This window comes from Branchiostoma belcheri, unplaced genomic scaffold (genome assembly GCF_001625305.1).
Source record: "Branchiostoma belcheri isolate BF01 breed outbred unplaced genomic scaffold, Haploidv18h27 scaffold6, whole genome shotgun sequence".
NCBI classification, from domain to species: Eukaryota; Metazoa; Chordata; class Leptocardii; order Amphioxiformes; family Branchiostomatidae; genus Branchiostoma; species Branchiostoma belcheri.
Genome location: NW_017804242.1, coordinates 873636 through 893778, shown reverse-complemented (window position 1 = coordinate 893778; position 20143 = coordinate 873636). Strand labels below are relative to the sequence as shown.

Below are 20143 nucleotides of genomic sequence, written 5' to 3'. Positions count from 1 at the left end.
GAGGGGCAGACACGCGAGGCGGGGCGCTCAGGGAACAGGCTACGATCAAAGAGCGACAGTCATTGTTCAGCCACCTTACCTTTCACACAGCCACTAAACAGAGATAAAGAACCCGCCATAAATTATTCACCATCATCAAGTACACAATAAGTTGATTTATGGCGAGACTTTGGCGAAGTTGCCCGGCCACAAGACACGTGTTAAGGGCTCCTCGATAAATCAATAATGCCTCACAAAAACAGTTTTAAAAGGACAGAAGTTGATTTGTGAGTTGGCTCGGGGGAGATTACCCAGGAAAGGACACAGATGAAAGCTGGCTTTTAATAAATCAATAGCAGAAGAAACTGTCAACTCTGAATGTTATGAGTTGCACTTTTCCGGGAACTGGCGAGGCCTGTGGAGTGGACAACGAGACACAACTGCAAACACTCATCAGGATGGCCACTTTAGCCTCCTGGAAACTTGAAGACAGACAATGTCATGATTCAATTTAGTCCCAAAGACAGATAACACTTAAGCTCCTGTTCTGAAACAACAGGAGCTACATGTACTTGACTAATTTGCATCATCCTTGTCTTGACTTGTCTAACTTTTGTTTCCCTTTGGACTTAAAAAAAAATGTCTGCACTAATTTGCATATCAATCAATCAATATGAATCTGCTTTTCTGACAACTCTGTAGTGTCACTGACGAAAGCTAGTGGATGGAAACCTGAAACATCTGTTTCCAAAATCATATCCAGTTGCTTCAGACTGTTTTTTTGGCGTATTCAATTCAACCACTTGTAAAGTTAACACATTTAAACACATTTAAGGTAGCCTTTTTTGCTTGCAGACATTTTCATGTGGGGGAAACCCTCCCTTTTTGTCAGCAGATCAATGAGGTAATCTGAAAGTGCCCGGCTTTGGTAAGCTTGAAGACAGACATTCAATTCAACCACTTGTAATCACATTTAACACCATGGGATTTAAGGTAGCCTTTTTTTTGCTTGAAGACTTTTTCATGTGGGGGAAAAACCCTCGCTTTTTGTCAGCAGATCAATGAGGTAAACTGGAAATCACCCAGCTTTGGGAAACTTGAAGACAGACATTCAATTCAACCACTTGTTAACACATTTAACACCGTGGCATTTAGCCTTTTTTGCTTGAAGACATTTTCATGTGCGGAAAAACCTCACTTTCTGTCAGCAAATCAATGAGGTAAACTGAAAGCGCCCGGCTTTGGTAAGCTCAGCTTACTTATGGGATACGTGTACAAGAGCACTACACATGTATCGATGCGGCCGTGACAAATGGACCCGTACAAGGACTCGCAGCTCCGCCGCCTGCACAACTTCTAGCCTTGATCCTCCAGCCTCAGGTAAAAGCTGGCTTTTAATAAATCAATACAAAACCCTTCAGACTTCAAATAGTCCATGTGTTTCCCGCAGGCTAACAGGCTATGGGAAAAACGGGAAAATGCCACGAAAATGGTAAAAGGTACAGAGGATGGTTTGTTGTTGTTGCACAAATCAAAGTACTGCTCCCTGCAGCATGTGTGAAAATGGGAACTAGTGAATTCGAAGTGATCAATCTCAAATAGTTTACCTCTAACCAACTCAATGAACAGTTGAGCTAATCTTGACCTAGTGTTGACGTCACACTTCAAAGAAGCCACGTGGCAAGCCTCACTGGGTCAGTCTACTGAGGAAGACCAGAGTGACTAGTCAAAAGCTCTAGGTGAGAGAACTTTTTGTGTTGGATCGAAAGTTTAAACATGTAACTACCAACATAGATGAACTATCATGTGAGCTAATCTTCTGCCGGTGGCCACAGAGTTGATGATACGTACAGTACATATACAGGTTCATCGGAAGTGCATAAAACTTATTGTTTACCATAAAGTGCATACGACAGTAAATACTGGCAAAAACAGAGATTGGGCTTATACGCTAAGAACCTGTCCTTGGTGCTGAAATGCTATCTACTACTAACATTGGTTACTTGTTACTTGTTAACTAAAGCAAAAGTCTTTTGTGTGATTTTAGCTATTCTTTTCTTTCTACATAATTATCCTGGTAACAAAAACCATATGAAATGGTAGCAATCTTACCTTTTGTCCTTGGTGCTGAAATGCTATCTACTACTAACATTGGTTACTTGTTACTTGTTAAGAGTGCTTACCTGATCCCTTTGGTGGTTAACTGTTACTTGTTGTGAGTTGTGTCAATACCTGATCCCTGGGGTGATTGTTACTTGGCCTCACAGTGCCTGTGTTGTGAGTCCTTATATTAATTACATTAACTGTTGTACCTGAGCATGAAGTTCATCTGTGTTGGTATACTTCATTATGACCAAAAGGGCTAAACGTTCTGGGGTTCATGTGATTGCAGCAAATGGTTGTTCGTGTCAGATAAAAACCTGTGTCGGGGAGGGTGACACAGCAATCACAATGTTTCTGACGTCACGTCCCAGAAGCTGCAGTAGAAGGGTCTATTCCATGAACAAGGCAGGTGGAGTTGGCCGAAAATTTGGGTAAGTCCCAATTTACTTAGTGTTGGCTAGAATGTTTAGCCCTTTTGGTCATAACAGTTGTACCTGGTCCCTGGGGTGCAGGTTGGCCTGTGTGTGTATGTCCTTACCTGGTCCCTGGGGTGCAGGTTGGCCTGTGTGTGTATGTCCTTACCTGATCCCTGGGGTGCAGGTTGGCCTGTGTTCCCGTGTTTCTGGAGATGTTCAGGGAATCTCTCAGCTCCACAATCAGCTCGTCTCTCTCCCTCAGGTCAGCCAGCAGCTCCTGGAAGTTTGAACACATTTCTATCAGTTCTACTGTGGGGTCGTGTGGCATCATAGAACAGTAGAGTGTTTAGCTCAGAACCTAGAGGTCCTAGGTTCAAATCCTGCCATGTCACTGATCTTGTGCCCTTGGGAAAGGCACTTTACATGACTTTAATCACTCAGGAGGAAATTGAGTACATAGTTTCAGTTAGGGATGTCCCTCGGATAGGACGTTAAATGGAGCTCCTGCATTTGGGGAGAGACACGTGCACACCCCTTGGACGTTTAAGAACCCACCAAACTCAGGAAAAATAGTGTGAAATTCAAAGAGATTTCTTAATAAAGAAAACAAACAAACAAACTGGTGTCATATAGCTGAGTTGCTAAGGATAGTGGACACAAGATCAACAAGAGATTTACAGGTTCAATTTTACCCCAGGTGTGGCCATAGGACTGTAAGGTCACTAACGCTGGGAAGGATCCCTACTCTTTTTGATAAGTGTGGTGGGTTCTTTAATTTGCATGTGGTGTGGCTATCCTCAAACACGGGACCTCTATCTGAGGGACGTTCCTAACCGAAGCTAGGTACTCATTTCCACCTGAGTGAAGTGAGGAAAGTTGTGTTAAGTGCCTTTCCCAAGGACACAACTTTGGCGCATGTCAGGGGTTTCCACCCTGGTACCTCTGGGTCCTGGGCCAGACACCCTAACCATTACGCTACGTGACACTACATTGTAGCAGTGGATTGTTTTTCACCTCTAGGTAGGCACAGACGGTTTCCATTTTCATGACGGTAAAAGATGCAGCAGGCCTTAGGTTGGTTTGGGAAGTGCTAAGTGGTATCTGCTGTCTGGGACTCTCCTACGATGGAAGTCAAATGAGGGAACCTTCTCCCCGAGGTTTCTTGCTCTGCTGCTTCCTCCTCACCAACAGAAAATTCAAGGACTTTTCTTGGCAATGCAAAAATGCTCTCCAGGAATATGGAGCCTATGTTTCAACCTACAAATGTAAAAGTGTGCAGGACCAACTTTGTTGAAGTTACTAGACTAATAAGTGTGGTAATCCCAAGATACTAGGGTACAACACTAGCATTCACTTTCTGCACTTTTTAAATACACGAATACAAGAATAAAAGACTTGTTGGCTATAGTACCAAGTTTCATCACTTCAATTCTTTTACAACATACATGTACATGATTGTGTGGTCTCTATTTTGAAAATTAAGGTGTCTTGTTTTTTCCCCAATGTAAATGTTCTTTTTCACTCTTGCATTAGATTTGGAGTCATCATTCTGCAGAGGATGTCACCCATAAAATCTACTTGTTGTAGGCTAAGTGAGACCAGTTGAAGGGCGTGGCAGCCGGCTGTACCTGGTGTTGTTGTCTCAGTGCCATCTCTGCAGCCTGGAGGGAGTTGAACTGTACACTGAGCTCAGCATACATCTGGGGACAACAGATACAGCAAAAAATGAATGAGTTATTAAAACACACACACACATACAATGTATACAGTCATGCACACACACACACATGCACACACACATGCATACACACGCGCGTGCACACACACACACTAGTCTGACACACACACACACACACACACAAAGGCACAAACACAGTGATTTTCGATATGTACAAAATGTATGCCTCAGTATAAAATGTCAGGTGCCTCAAATCAGCCTCAGCATCCCTCACAGTTACAACTGTACTGACCTGTCATATTATGTATCAATGGCCACATTCATAAAGATAAATGCACATTTTGCATCAGCAGCATCTCATTCTACCTTCTTTATTCAGTCTGTCATATACATTGAATTATGCCTTCACTTACTGTAAAATCGGTGTTTCTGTTAGTGTATTACATTATTATGTTAATTCAGTTAATGTTTAGTTCAATAGTTTGAAGCTGAAATGATCAATGGTGACCTTACTGTACAAGACAAATGAAATATGGGCAACACCACCAAAATTGACCTACATTCCAGTACAGACAAATGTAGTGTGACTTCAATTTATAAAAAATTGTATCCAGGATTGCATTACAGCATCACGTGTCATCATTTATTAGTTCAGCGTACAAACTAGATGTGACATATCACGGAAGTGCCAGTTTGTAATGAGTTACTGCCACAAGAAACCTGACTGATTGTCCAATATTTTACACCTGGTTGTATTAGTACGGTTGGACTGTAACACCATTTGGGACTGCCCAGCCCATATACTGGGCACCTGCACAGATACATCATCTGCTATCCAGGTCAAGAATTGATGGTCTGGGCTTTGTTATGACACAGATGAAAACACACACAAAAAGTTTGTCATTTCAAGTCTTGCTGGAAGATCCCTACCAGCTACTTTTGCACCTGTGCACCTATGGTATTTCCAAAAATGAATTTCAAGGTCTGTGAGGGTTGGAGAACATCAATACTTCCAGTGAACACTGAAAACTATTAGAAAGACACGTTGTACTACACTTACATTTGTATCACTTGTTTTCTGCACTATGTGATAACAGCAATGCAGTTTCTTTGAAATAAGTCGCTATCTTCTTGTAGCAATGCGCATGAAAAAATATTAACTTATGCACAATAATTAAAAGTTTAGCAAGGAATCTATAGAGTTATTACATTTTTACACTATGATGACATCTACCTAAATAATACAGTATGGTGTTGCACAGAACTTTATACCAATGAACACGTGAACTCGAATGAAGACCATGAAAAAGAACGATGAAAAAAGTTTCCAGCCAGTCCAGTACTGGAGTAAGTTGGATATCAAGTCCAATTTCACAGTCAATGGGACCTGATGGACACCCTAGTGAGGTTGGTCAGGGTGCCGTCACAAAGACACAGGCGGGCCATTCTTCAACTCGCACCCACCCTGACACTGACGGATTCCCCGTGGACAACTCTGTCTTTATCTTTTCTACGCCGTTTTGTACACATAAAGGAACCCTTCATGCTCAGTCCTTCTTCACAATATCACGATCAGCACCAACCACGCGCTACGTGTGAGGCTCAGACACTGTGGGAGAGATGCAGACACATTCCCCGGAAATTGTTATTCCGTCTGCAAAAAGTTATCAACTTGGCGAAATGACAGAGGAACGTTCATATCGCTTACAGGGGAGGGGGAAGGTCAATCTGCTGACCACAATCCTTTATTACATGTATGTTATACATAGAAAAGACATACCATGACTGCCCAGACTGTTATTTGTCTGGTATCTTCCCACACAAGGTCTGCACCTTGACGAATCACATGTACTTTTTATTCAGGGTGGCCGTATCTAATATAACAGCGGACCAAGCTCCTATCTTGTCATTTAAATTCATACAGAAACAAGACACAGAAGGAAAGTCCCTGCCCTGTTAATTCTATCTGCACCAGGCATCTGATGTTTAAATGGGCTGGGGGCAGATTTTTCAGTGAAACATATTTTTTGGTATTCAATAACGGATCACATGTACTTTTTATTTCGGGTGGCCGTATCTAATACATTGTATAACAGCCAGCCAAACTCCTTTCCTCTTTGTCATTTTCATACACAAACAAAACGCTAAGTTAAATAGGACAGCCTTTGTTCTGTTAATTCTATCTGCACCATGCATCTGATGGTTTGGGCTGGGAGCAGATTTGCTGTGTTTTGGTATTCAATCAGCGGACTCCCCTCCCCGGATTGGGCAGCCGCTCCTCCCTGCTCCATCATACGCAGGGCCCGCACCCGCACGGTGATAAAACAGGCACGAAACAGGAAATCCACGGTGGCATTTATCTTGGCCTTCAGCTTGTACCGGACAAAATGGGAGTGCAAAGACCATTATCCCGCCCTGACCTGTGAAAGTCTGTGTCAATGCAATTTGCCAAGTGTGACTAACCCGGAACTAACCCCTTTGACTGTGGCCGCTACATACACTGACTGTTAAATCGGGCATCCCCGCGCTCGACTTGCGCCTCTGTAATACCCTTTCCTTGGAGCAAATTGTCCTGAACACTTGGAATTGTCGTTACAGCTCAGAGGTTAAGAGAGATCAGGGTTTAATATCAGGCGACAGCGCACGTAGCCGTGTAACTCCAATAGATGGGCTATAAAAACTTGTCACCTGCTTAAAGGTATTGATCCATCATCTCGTCCTCAACAATCAACGACAAAATCATTTCTCGGCTCATCCCTCATATCGCAGCGAGCACCCCCCGGGGAGCCGGGATACCCATCGTCAAAATTGCCACGTTGTTATCTTTGTACCGGCAGCCACCTCTCCCGTTTGTCGGTACATGCGAAAACGCTGTTCCACCTGTCACGGGGAAGAGTGATAGCGCCATAACGAGATGATGCTAGGGTTCATATAACCCAGGGAGGGGGCAGTTACGTGGGTGATGACACCCTAATGCGGATCAAAGTGACAGCTTGACATGCTACCTCCCCGTTACGACACGTTTTTTTTCCACCGATCGGGCTGCCATATGCCGTTTGCACTTGTGAATTATTCACCGTTTTGTGAAGGCTTAACCCGGACGTCTTTTATCCCCGACTCTTGACAAGGGCGGGGGAACAATAAGGTTAGGGACTGTGAAAAGACTGGCAGTGACATGTTACCCAGGTGGTCCTAAGCTGCTGACATGATGTATCCCCAGCAGATCCGTGTTCCTCTCAATTATTCATACCTGGTGGGGGGAGAAGACAAAGGACACGGGCTCCCACTTTTGTTCCGACCGGTGACAAACTGTCACATCCCCATGTCCGCAGCGCTGCTCTCTGCCGTGCGGCATGTATCAGGAAATAACTGCATGCATATTTCATGTAATGAATTGACAGTATAAATCAGAACATGATCCCTTTCACCCGTTACCATGAAACTTTTAGCCCGAAGTTCGATATCGCGTTTTCCCCAAAGAGTTGGAAAGTTGTAGCAATACTGCTATCACAAGATGGGCCCCTGTACACACAGTATGCCATTGATTGAAACCCTATTATCACGCGGTCGTTCATCATACTTGCACACTTTGTCACTTTCTGAAGGGTTACAACGGAGCGGGCAGCCAGTGTGAGATGGGGAACATGACCGGCCTTGCAATGAATGAGCCAACGGAGTCTGGTTTTACAAGTACCACAGCAGAAGAAGTTTTATTTTTACCTCCTTGTTTTGTATTGTTTTGTGTGTGTGAGAGTGTAAATCTTGTCAGTCTGTATTCTGGATATTTGTGTTCAGCAGAAAACATGATTTGTTTCGCAATGAATGGGCCAACGGAGTCTGGTTTTACTAGTACGAAGACAAGTTTTCTTTTCACCTCAATGAAAATAGTCTGAGGAATTGTTATGGGTGTGTCTGTCTGGTCAGGATATTTGTATTCAGCATAACTTAAGAAGGCCTGAGTGGATGGATTGTGATGATACTTAGTATGTGTTTATACCAGACCACAGCTAAAGACAAGTTTTATTTTTCACCTCTGTAAAAACAGGGGTATTGTTGTACGTGTGCCTGTGTGTCTGTCTGTTCAAGATTTTTTTGTTCAGCAGCCAGTGTAAGATACGGAACATGACTGGCCTTGCAATGAATGAGCAACGGAGTCTGATTTTACAGAAGTTTTTTCTTTTACCTCAATGAAAATAGGGGAATTCTTATGGGTGTGTCTGTCTGTCTGTGTTCAGGATATTTGTGTTCAGCATATTATCGAAACTTATTAAGAGGGCCTGGATAGATTTAGTAGAATGATATTTAGTATGTGGTTATACAAGTACCTAATGACAGCTGAAGACAAGTTTTATTTTTTACCTCCACAAAAGTGGGGGTATTGTTTTGGGTGTGTCTGTGTGTGTATGTGTTTGTCTGTCTGTCTGTCTGTGTTCCGGATATTTGTGTTCATCAGAATTAGAAAACATAACTGGCCTTACAATGAACAAAGTTACCCAACAGAGTTTGGTTTTACAAGTACCACAGCCGAAGACAAGTTTTATTTCTTATCTCCGTGAAAGTGGGAGTATTGTTTTGGGTCTGTCTGAGTCTGTCAGTGTTCAGCATAAGTTAAGGATTGTGATGATGTTTATTAACGTATGTGGGTAAGTCTTGAGAAGACAAAGGTCGATTAAGATTGATTTTGGACATCCCACCAGGTTCTCTGCATTCAAGTCTAAATAAACATTCTGGAAATGTCTATCAATATTTCTGTCGTCATTGAAGACCACAGGTTATTTTACCGAGATCCTTGTACTGGTCCTTGTACCAGTTCCTGATGTTTTTTTCATTTTTTTCATTTAGGCCATGTTGATTTGATTATATGGATGACATCCTCTGGGAACCCCAAAACTGATGCGAGCGTGCGAATAAAAAAAAAGTTTTGCAAAAAAAAAAAGTTGCTTTCACTATGAAATCTACGTGGTCATGAAGGTTGAACAAATGGCACAGAATATGTTATGGCGAATTATCTACTCTTCGAATTCATTTCTTTACATTTTTGTCTTTTTTCCTTTGATTTTGGCATTCTACGACATTGGTATCGTTTCTAAATGTTTTCTTTGCAACTTATGGTATATTTTTGCTCATTTAGCAACTGTTTTGCACGATTTACAGTATGGTTGAAAACTTTTTTTTTTTGGGAAACGGCCGAAAATTCATGTGCGCGCGGATGTCATCCATATAATCAAATCAACATGGCCTTAGGTATGAAGCACTAGTCTCCTACCATCCAAGGTTGAAAGGGCAGAGAATTCTGCTTGAAGACACAAGAAAACATATTCCAGAGATGTGCATGTAAATTTCAGCTCAATTGAGCAGCAGAAGTGTCAAGTAAATGTAAGTACGACTTCAGTAAGTCTCTAAGAATTCCTGAGAAAGGTAATCCAGCAGGTTCTTGAAGCACTCAGCGGAGAAATCCCCTTACCTTCTGATAAGAAGTAGCCTCGAAGTTGTGGGCATCCTCTTGATTCCTCAGAACTGTAGGTCAAGGAAAACAAGACTTGAAAAATGTTTTTTAAAAGAAGTTAAACTGTAACACAAAACTTACACAGCTTGAATGTCGACTGTCAGCGTCTTTGTTAAGGAATGAGCAATCTACCAGTCCTGACCTGCGATGTCATACAGTTATTCGGTGGGCAGTGGATCATACACTGTAGGTTGTAAGTCAAATTCTTGTGTTGGAATTACAGTTTAAAAGGATTTCTGACAACACCGATGAACATTCAAGACATTTGGTTTAAAAAAGATTGAAATATGAAACATTCATGTCCATGCCATGCCATGTCAACATACATATTTACAGACTATTGTTGTACTGTAGATACATTGATATTTGGATACAAAGATCATTGTACAATGTCATATTGTGCTTGTTGTAGACTGACCCTTCTGTGTGTCCAGCTGTAGCGTCTGTAGCTGCCTGATGAGTTCGGCCTGTTGTGCCGCCTGTTCCGAGCACAGCCTGTGGGTGTTCTGCAGCTCAACCAGCTCTTTCCTGTGGGGGGGTAGGGCGTGGGGTGGGGGCAGGAACAGAAATGTTGTCACAAGTCTAAGTCGAGTTATCACTAAGTCTTAAGTAAGGAAAAGTGATTTCGATCCAGTTTTGGCTCCCTAAAGAGCTAATCTCCCACTTGTCGTGACAGAAGAAGACAGAATGCATAGTATTATTTTACAGGTTCATTAATGTTGTCGGGAAATTCCCCTAGCTTTTTTGAACAAGCACAATGTCACGTCCTAAGGACTGCGACCCTTTCCAGTGTATGTTGGGTGATCAATAATAGGGATTTGAACTCCCAACCTCTTTGTCCTGAGTCAGGGTTGCTAACTACTGGGCTATGCATGCTATTCACTAGTCTATGTACTGTATTGGACCTCACAGAGCAGACAAATGCTTTCAGTGGACCAAGGTTTAACGTCAACACGGAAGTTAATCTGAGTTGGTTAATTACCTAATGAGAAATAAACTATTTCCCAACTAACTCAAAAGAATTGGCTCCCCGGAATTTTTTATTGAATGTCCCTCATCAGATATTTGGCCCCAAGTACTGTAGACAAATTAATGATTTTTCCACTGAAAATTCTGCCGAGTCAGTTCTTTTGAGTTCGAAAACATTTCGCATTAAGGCTTAACATCCTGAACCTTTCAAGTAAATAGTTTCAGTTGAGTTAGCAACATGGGCAGGATTCCAACTCCCGACATCTGCTTGGTCTAGGGGCATGTAGGGTCACTAACCACTGGACTACACAGTCATGCTATGTAGTAATTGTTTGATTTTGTACTGTAAAACTGGTTAACTGTTGGTGGATCTGACAAGACAAAAGTATACATTATCAGTATACATTTGTATAATGTAATAGAGTCAATACTTTGCCTTCCTACTAGTTAGACAATAAGCAAAAATGGAAGTTTCCTGCAGTGCCATGCTTTGCACACTGCACTCTGTTGAGAACACAGACAGATGCTTTCAGTGAAGAAAAGTTTCCACAACAACAAAAGTTCTTGATGCGTGCTGAGCAGACACTTAACTTTTCCCCGAACCTGACAGAGGCTGGCCACAATGCATGTATGATTTGTGTGCGTTGCCACCACGAGTGCTGACCAAGTACAAAGCGAGCTAATGTACAGGAAACGTTATCACACCGTGTTGCTCCCAAATGAAACTCGCCATCGATCCACCGGAAAGTCTGTGGCTTTGGGCTTTATTCATCTTGCCATCAATAAAATATGAAAAGAAACTTTCGCATTAGTGGGACAGTCATTGGCCAGAGTGGAGGAGGGAGACGAAACAATATCTGGCAACACGTCATGAGAGGAGCGGCGCGAGATAAAGTTGTCTCCGCTTCCATAACTTCGCCCCTCAAATGAATATAAATCACCACAATTGACGTGACATACTTTTATCATATTTGCAAAGAGCTTGTTCCACCACGATGGATGCGGCATCGCGAACAAGGGCCATTTGTGTAATATATTGTGCAGTCTGGGCGGCGGCGCGTTACGTGACCGTTTTACGAGTCCGTATCTTGTCGTCTGTATCATCTGAAATGTGACTCAGAAGTTTGTTATTAACAGTCGAGATTGATACGAAACTCGGAGAGGGCAGAAGATGGAAATGTCCCTCGATGTTTCTATCAGTAATGTACGGCAGTTCCAAAATGGCGTCTTTACCCACTTAGGCGCGCGATGCGTCCATCGGCAAAGGGTGCCGTCGGCAATCGCCCGCCACATAATGATTGCACCCTTAAAACTTTACATTCAAGTCTAATAACTTCCCTGGTCCGGCTCGAGGTTGCTGCGCGTAACAAGTCGGCGGCTGAATTCCTGCAGGAGCAGACTTATAGCTGGGTAAGTTGGAGCAAAATTTTGCCGCGGCCACCGGGGAAATGTGAGGCCGAATTAATGGCCGCCGCCCAGAAACAAGATTATTCAGGATACATGAAGGATGTCGAACTTTGCATGTGCAAAATCGTACCGTTGTGCGTCCATTACGACTCCATTAGGTCATAAGAGGATTTTCCAGCCACGAAAATGCATATTTCACCATTCTTTGGGGCGAGTCTCCGCCAGACCACATGTGCAAAGTGACCAGCCTGGCCTAATGGGGGAATGGGTCTAATAACACAATGACTTTCAAAAATACTTCATAAAGAGAGCTTCAGTCCGTGGCGGTCCATCGATCGATATTAGCACCCTCGCATTTCTACTCTTAACGACGGAAGGCCATGAATCAAAATCTCCATTTGTTTGAATAGAAAGCAGATAACAAGAAGGAATGGAAAGTGGAGGTTTTAGCATTATGGCCAAGTCCCGGTGGCGACACCGTGGCAGAGGTCAAAAGCGGTCCGGCCAGGGATAAAACCATCCAACTTTGAATAAATGTAGCCTGCGGGACATAATTAATACCTTGCACACCGGCGCGTAGCCAAACCTTAGCAATTACATGGTCCGGACATATTAGGGATCAGGCGGGGTGCATGAGTGGTGCTGCCACGGGTGTCAGGTGCGATGTTGGACAAAGTGGACCGAGCCGGGCCCGAGCAAAGCCAACTTGCACGGGGCAGGTTATCAGTCGTCGGGAAAGAGAGAGATCTAGGATCTAGAGAGAGTCGACTAGACCACGTCTGTAGGGAAGGGAGGGGGAGTTAGAGAGATACGTGTACACGGTGTGATGCCTGCTGTCCGTCTCTCTCTCTCTCTCCTTCTCTCTCCCATCCCTCCCCCCCCGCCACGATCCATATCCTGTTATCTCTGACGACTTGGCCTCAGCCTCCAACCGGCCATTAGGCCCCAGGGTAGGATGGAGTGAATTGATGGCACTCGCTTCGATTGGCTTCCTTAATACACATGCTCACAGGAGACTCACAAAAGGCTACTTTTGGATGGCCTTTACTGGCATGAGATGAGATACTAAATGACTCAATAAAGGCTGGAAGGCTGACAGCCTGTATTGGCCTGAAGGTCAGGCCCCATCCTACGCAAGGTCAACTTCGGGATGTAACGTCCGACCAAACTTTTCTTACAAAAAGAAACGTCGATACAACGGCGTCCTTTGTGTGTGCGTGTGCCCCGCAACCGCCCAAACCGCTCAGAAGTGCAACTTCCACAAAGTAGCCGCGAGTGGTCATTTTTATGGAAAAGGTCTCATTTGCCACGAAGGTCGTATATCATTAGTGGCCGCATTATTAGTGGTCAGGGATGGGAGAGGTGAGCCAATATTGGTCAGGCCTGATATCCAGTGAGCCCCTTTTGTGTGAACCCAAAGCCACCAAAAAACATCAAAGCTGCTCCCCCCAACAAAGAAAGCCAAAGAGGCGTTGGCAGAGTTTTGATGGCCCTGTGTCTGCAGTTTAGACAATATCTGACCCATACCTCGGCTTATGACTCTCTCCCCAACATCCCTGTATAGCCATAAATGATGTCAATCATGACAACAAAGAGATGATGAATATCATCCCAGCATCTTTATGGATGCGCTGATAACAAGGAGACAATGCGCGCGCCTCGCAACAAGAGAGCTCATTCCCAAACGCCGGATGGAAGCGCCGGTCTCCCGAGATCCCGCCATTCACGGGGGCAGAACTCATCCTAATGAAGTCTGTAGGAAAAGCAAGGGAGAGCCTCACGCCAGGAAAACTAGTGGCATTTTATGGACCAGGCGCACACTGGGGAGTTTGACCTGTCTAAGCTTATAAAAAGGCCATATCTCTGCAGGCTTGCCCCCTGTGCAGAGGCCATTTCGAGTGAGTTTGAGTAAAAGAGCACCTCTGAACCGGGGTGCACAAAGGTCAGGCGGCAGGTGAGAAAATGGTTAGTTCTCCCATAATGAAAAAGGTTACTGTTGGAGTGTGAAAGGGCAGCCCCCGGGCAATGGGTTAAGTTGGAGCCTTTGCGGGCCACGTCAAGGAGGACTGAAGGTTAAGGCCCAAATTAGCACCTGCGTTTGGTTAGCAACCCGCTCACGGGCGCGCGCACGGCCATCGGGCAGAATCTGTAATCACAGTTGTGGACCACCCAGTCCCTTTTCCCTGTACACACACATACATACAGGACACCTTTATTCACATTTTCCCTTTGATATGACTTATTATGAGGGTAAATGCAAGCAGAGGTAACTGCATCCTATACAAAACGTAACTGTAACAGTTGGAAAGTGTCATTGGGTGGAATCTGTAATCACAGTTGTGTACCACCCAGTCCCTTTTCCCTGTACACACACACACACATACACATACAGGACACCTTTATTCACATTTTCCCTTTGATATGACTTATTATGAGGGTAAATGCAAGCAGAGGTAACTGCATCCTATACAAAACATAACATAACTGTCAGTAACAGTTGGAAAGTGTCATTGGGTGAAATCTGTAATCACAGTTGTGGACCTCCCAGTCCCTTTTCCTGTACACACACACATACAGGACACTATAGGTCACTCTTGTATTCACATTTTCCCTTTAATATGACTTATCATGAGGGAAAATGCAACATGTAACTGTAACAGTTGGAAAGTGTCATCGGGCAGAATCTGTAATCATAATTGTGGACCACCCAAATCAATTTTCCTACATACACACACACATACAGGACACTAGGTCACCTTTATTCACATTTTCCCTTTGATACAGAAACTGGCAGATGTACATGTAGCATGCATCTTAAAATGCATAGTGCGACTGTAAGAAAGTGTCATACAGAGCCAGTAGTAATGTAGGTTGACATATCTTTATTTTCCCACTTACCTGCATTCTACTTGAAGCTGCAACTTGTTAATATATTATATTAAGAAGACCATTCTTTGACTTTGATCCACCACAGAAAATGTCCTTGTATTATTGAGGTACATTATAGTAAGATTTTTGAAGCAATTTTTTTTTCTTTTTATACCAAAATGGTTTTGTTTTAAAAATAAACAAACACTTACAATTACTGTAGTCTTGGTAAGAACAAGTTGCACTTAAGTTACCGGTACTTACATTTCAGGTTGCAACTACAGTACAATGGTAACTGTAGCATTCAAATTCATCGATCAGTAAGAAAATGATGGCTATACTTGTTAAAAGGACAATTGGACCCATAAAAGAATTTAGTGCTGCAAATTGGCAGCAATTTGTTTTACAGCTTTTTTGTCAGTTCTTCCCGTTCTATAATTTCTGAAGATTCTGCATTTGTTTGCTTGACAATGCTTACTTGTTAAATTAAGAATCTCCATTTTCATTTGATGATAAAAAATATACAAATTGTTTCCAATACAAAACATAGCAATACAATAAAAAACAAATTGGTTGTTATGTTCCCATTAACTGATTGCCATCTCACACTACAGTTCGGTCTGACTTCACTCTCCTACTGTGACAATTGACTACATCGGATAATTATGAGGCTTGAAATTCAAATTAAACATTTCCCTTCTTTCTTATAATATTACTGCAAGAAGTGAACTAAGTTAGAGTGGTCTATGATAAAATGTGTAAATAAGGCATTGTTACAGTCATATTCATGTGATTAGGTATAAAAGTTAATATGAAATAATATGTTAATATGAAACACTGCTAAAAGTAGATTTGCAATTTACATGGAAACAAGACAAGTTGACTATTAAGTTGAGACACAAGGCATGTATAAAATTGTGTATGACTGGTCTCTTCCACTCCACGACTTAAAGATTACTGACTACAGACTACCAAATATCCTCGTTCCAAACCGTTTCTCATTTAGAGAAGACAGAGGGATATTAGCAGCATAAATCAGACATCTTGCCTGTCACCTGGGCGATGAAATTTTATGTTGCCTCACTTGTATTGATCGGAAGTGATACGAGTTGCGAGCCGGGCAGGCACTTGTCACTCCAAGTAACACATCTCCGCGGTAAAGCCCGGCAGAATTTAGTTCCGGACTCGGATAATTGAGAGAGATCAATTGGGATAAAGTGGCGGACAGAGGAAAGGGGGAAGACGTTGCTAGCAACAAATTCAACATGACAGAATGTTTAATTTAGTGCGGACTGCTCAGGTACAACTGTCAATACCGGGCCATCCCCGCAAAGGTGCCGGGAAAAAATCAATTACGCCTTGAACTTCAATAAAGCGGAGCCGGACGCTCGGGGGGTGCTTGCACACACGTAGCGATTTCCTCCCAACAGTTAATAAGCTGACATAACGGACCCCCGAATGATGAAACCGTCTCCGGAATGAGCAAACTGTCTGTTAAACTCTTTTTATTGCTCCCACCATGACAGATCGGTCAACACGGCGTGATCACTATATTGCGCGGGCAGTCGTTTATTTTACATATTTTTCTCATACCCACTTGTCTTCATTGGCGCGGAGTGTCAGAAACTTTGGTTATTGCTCATACGCCGGGAATTTATTTATGGAAATTTCCTCGCAAATAATAATGCTACCAATATCGAGGAAACTATCTTTCATACCACCGGGTCTTAATAAAGACCACTGACACCATTCAGTCACAGCCATAATCCTACAGAAATGAGCACATCATTCAGACACTTGGTTCAAGAGGTCACAGTTTTGAGTAGCAGGGCAGGGAACATGAAGTGTGTTCGATAACTTTAATAGTCCAGACATCTACGGGTCCGAGCATGATAGGCAGACGGCTTCTTCGTTCTGACGGCGGCAACTTCTGCGTAGGAAACTCTTCTGAGAGATAACGTTTCACAACTGGAGACATTTACTTACTTTCATATCTGGCTGTCAATTACAAATGGCCATAGCAGTTTCTTTCTACCTTCGTGATGAGTTCTTTTTTTTCAGACCCGCCTGTGTGTGTGTGTCCTTCAGGCAGAAGTAGAACTTCTGGACATTTCAGACTTTCACAAAACAAGAAAATGGACTGTTTAAAAGTAAGGTTTCTGACTGTTTAAAAGTAAGATTTCTGTTCAAAAGTATAAGGTTTCTGACTGAAAGTAAGGATTCTGACTGATTGAAAAAAAAGGTCTCTGGCTGTTTGAAAAGTAAGTAAGGATTCTGACTGTAAGGATGCAGCACCCATTATTCATAATGCTACAGAAGAAAATAAAAAGTGTCTACAATAAAAACATATTAGGTATAGTAGTAGGTTTGTTAAGATTAGTCATCTAGGGCAGAGGGTTAAATCAATTGTTTCAAACTTTTCCAGTGGATATAAGAATTTAATTGTCAGGAATTTCAAGTGTCATTCTGACACTCTTCACTTATAATATGAAGACTGTCAGAATGACATTTGAAATGTCTGACAATTAAATTCTTATATCCAGTGGAAAAGTTTGAAATACTATTTTCTGCAGTAGTAGGAGAAGTATTCCAAGTCTTTGATGATAGGAAAAGCCAGACCTTGTTCTCTCCAGGTCTCCACTTTTGTTGTCGAGTTCTCTGCCTGTCTGTTCCAGCTGTTGGTCAGAGGAAGTCAGTCTCTCCCTCAGGTCTGCACACTGCAAATCAACAGAACAAACATCAGCACCAGTCCTGGTATTTCTTTTTGTCACTCCATTTAGCTTTGCTTTTTCTTATCGTATCTTCTGTTGTTTCAATTTTGGACAGGGATGCACAATGGAAACTTCCTACTTCAAAACAGCAAGTGCCTTATTAAGCCATGAAAGGAAGTTGAAAATAATCCCTTGACATGGACTTTATTTCTAATACTTGAAAAAAAAAACAGAAATGCTGTCATTTAATATCCATTATTGTCTTCCAGAAAACAAAACCTTCTTTGTATCATTAAGGGGAATTATTGTTAGTACACTTTTTCCATTCACAGATTTTCTATAACCTGTTATTTAATGATCTCATAACTATGTTTCTGAAAGATCTAAGGACCACCTTTTTTTTTCTAAGGACTACATGCAATTTAAAATGACAGTCTGAACCTTCAATGCTGCTTAACCCTGTAAAAAAATAGAGAATTGGTAGCCAAAAGGGCTACTTCAGCATACCAGTGGTTAAAGTGGCATACATACAATGTATATAAATAGAATATAGAAAGTCACAGAAAAGACACTAAACTTCTAGTACTAGAAGTACTACTGTACTGGAATCTGGATAATTTTAGTGTATGCACCAATAAAAGAAATTCAGGAAACTGCTGAAGAAACTGGTTAAAACAACTTTTTAACCAACCTGTTCATAGTCAAATCATCTTCATGAAAATGCAAGAAACAAGTTAGACTTGATGTATATGTGAGCACAGATGGCCAGTATAAAGGACCCCCAAATCAAGTATAGGCTTCCATACTGCAAATGGCCGCTAGACTGATTTCTATGACTTATCATAAGATATGCCAACGAAATAGATAATTCTGATCACCACATATGCACAAACAGTTTTACACCTGAACTGCCTTGAACTTGGAATGTTGTAAAAAGTAACATTTCTTGAATTGAGTGAAATTTTGATGAGAAACATGTTCATCAGAAAATGGACCTGTCACCCTGCTCATATACGGGTATAACATAGTGTCATACTAACTTGTCATCTTTAAAAGCCCTTACTTAGTATAAGAATTGACTTTTTTTACTGCAAACAAAACAAACAGTAAACACACATGTTTAAGCAATAATAATCATTGATTTACAATGAATTTGTGATGAGATGCACGCTTGTTTCTAAAGGAACAGTGACAACTTCATCCCGATGTCTGTCCCAAAAGAACAGGTGCAGGGGAACAGTCACATTACGTCTGGGAGAGCGGCTTATGTTAATTATTGAAATGGCAATCGATAAAAGTTGTTTGGCATGTAACTAATGTTGACATTAATCTTCCTTTTGTAGGCCTGCCGAGGTCCCGGTGTGACAGCATATTAAACGTGCCCCCCTCCCGGGACCTGCGTGTGGGGAGAGCGCACACCGCCCCTGCCTTTTGTTCCATTGTTCGGGGCAGTATTGTCGTGTCCATTATAAGCTCGTGCCCCATTGTGGGGCGACACATCTGCTGGATTTCACGGGTCCCCGGAACAATTGACACCGGAGCGCCTGTAAGGTAACGGTGGTACCCTCGCCGGGCACACACACACACCAGAGCGCGGCACGCGGGGGCCTTTAACGCAGCGCACAGATGGACGCGTTACGTGTAATTGCTGACATCGTGTCTGCAATCAAACCCAAACAAAAGGGACCACTTCCCTGGCAGTTTTTGGACGCAAAATGAAAGGGATTGAAAAATATGCTTGTGTGCTGGTCTGGGGGGATTAGGCTTGGCTTATGTTTTGTTAAAGGCAACTATTACAGGATCAGCACAGATCCGTTTGCTCTATCCTTTAGACATCAGACAATCCTGTAAATAACTCAAACAAAATAGTAAGTAGGAAACAAATTTTGATAGTTTAGATACTGTAAGGTGTACAGGGTGCCTACAGTTCCACATTTCAGTGTTGTGCAGCTTTGCTTTAACCAGTCCTGAACAGGTTATGAAGAATAAAAATTGTGGGCTGCATAAAATCTAGAAATTTTTGATTCACCTTAAAACATACAATACACAAACTTTAGATTCAATTCACACATTTTTACACTTATTACACAAAATACAAATGTAAGTGACAAATTTCAGAAATTTGCAAATAGGAAGGATTGTTTAAACTTAACTTAAAGTTTAAGGTATGATACAAAAAGAATGTTATGATAATCATTCACCTGGACAGTAAAAATAAGGGTCCATGTCCATGTTACATTCTGTATACAATTTTTAATTCAGACACATTAACAATTATTAGTTAATATGTAAATGACATACATGTATTGTTCCAGGTTTTAGCTCAAGAGCAATGAAAATAAAATGACAAGAAATTTACAGAAAATATGTGTCAAATTTCATCACCAATGAACAAAAAGGCCAAACAAATCCTACATGGATCATCATGTATTACAAATTGCTATTAAATGAGCTGTTTTCTAAAATTATAAGGTTTTACATTGTAACATGCCAGTCTGTGATATAA

The 20143-nt window shown here is 42.1% G+C and overlaps 1 protein-coding gene across 1 annotated transcript in view; it reads right to left on the bottom strand.

Annotated features, from left to right (window-relative positions):
- Positions 1–20143, bottom strand: part of LOC109482211 (centlein-like) — a 59758-nt gene that overhangs the window by 21250 nt on the left and 18365 nt on the right. Inside the window, exons 8-12 of the mRNA XM_019784903.1 lie at positions 17546–17643; positions 10101–10210; positions 9641–9693; positions 4127–4198; positions 2665–2775 (exon numbers count right to left, since the gene is read on the bottom strand). Coding sequence (XP_019640462.1) covers positions 2665–2775; positions 4127–4198; positions 9641–9693; positions 10101–10210; positions 17546–17643 — 444 coding nt within the window. The remainder of the gene's footprint in view (positions 1–2664; positions 2776–4126; positions 4199–9640; positions 9694–10100; positions 10211–17545; positions 17644–20143) is intronic.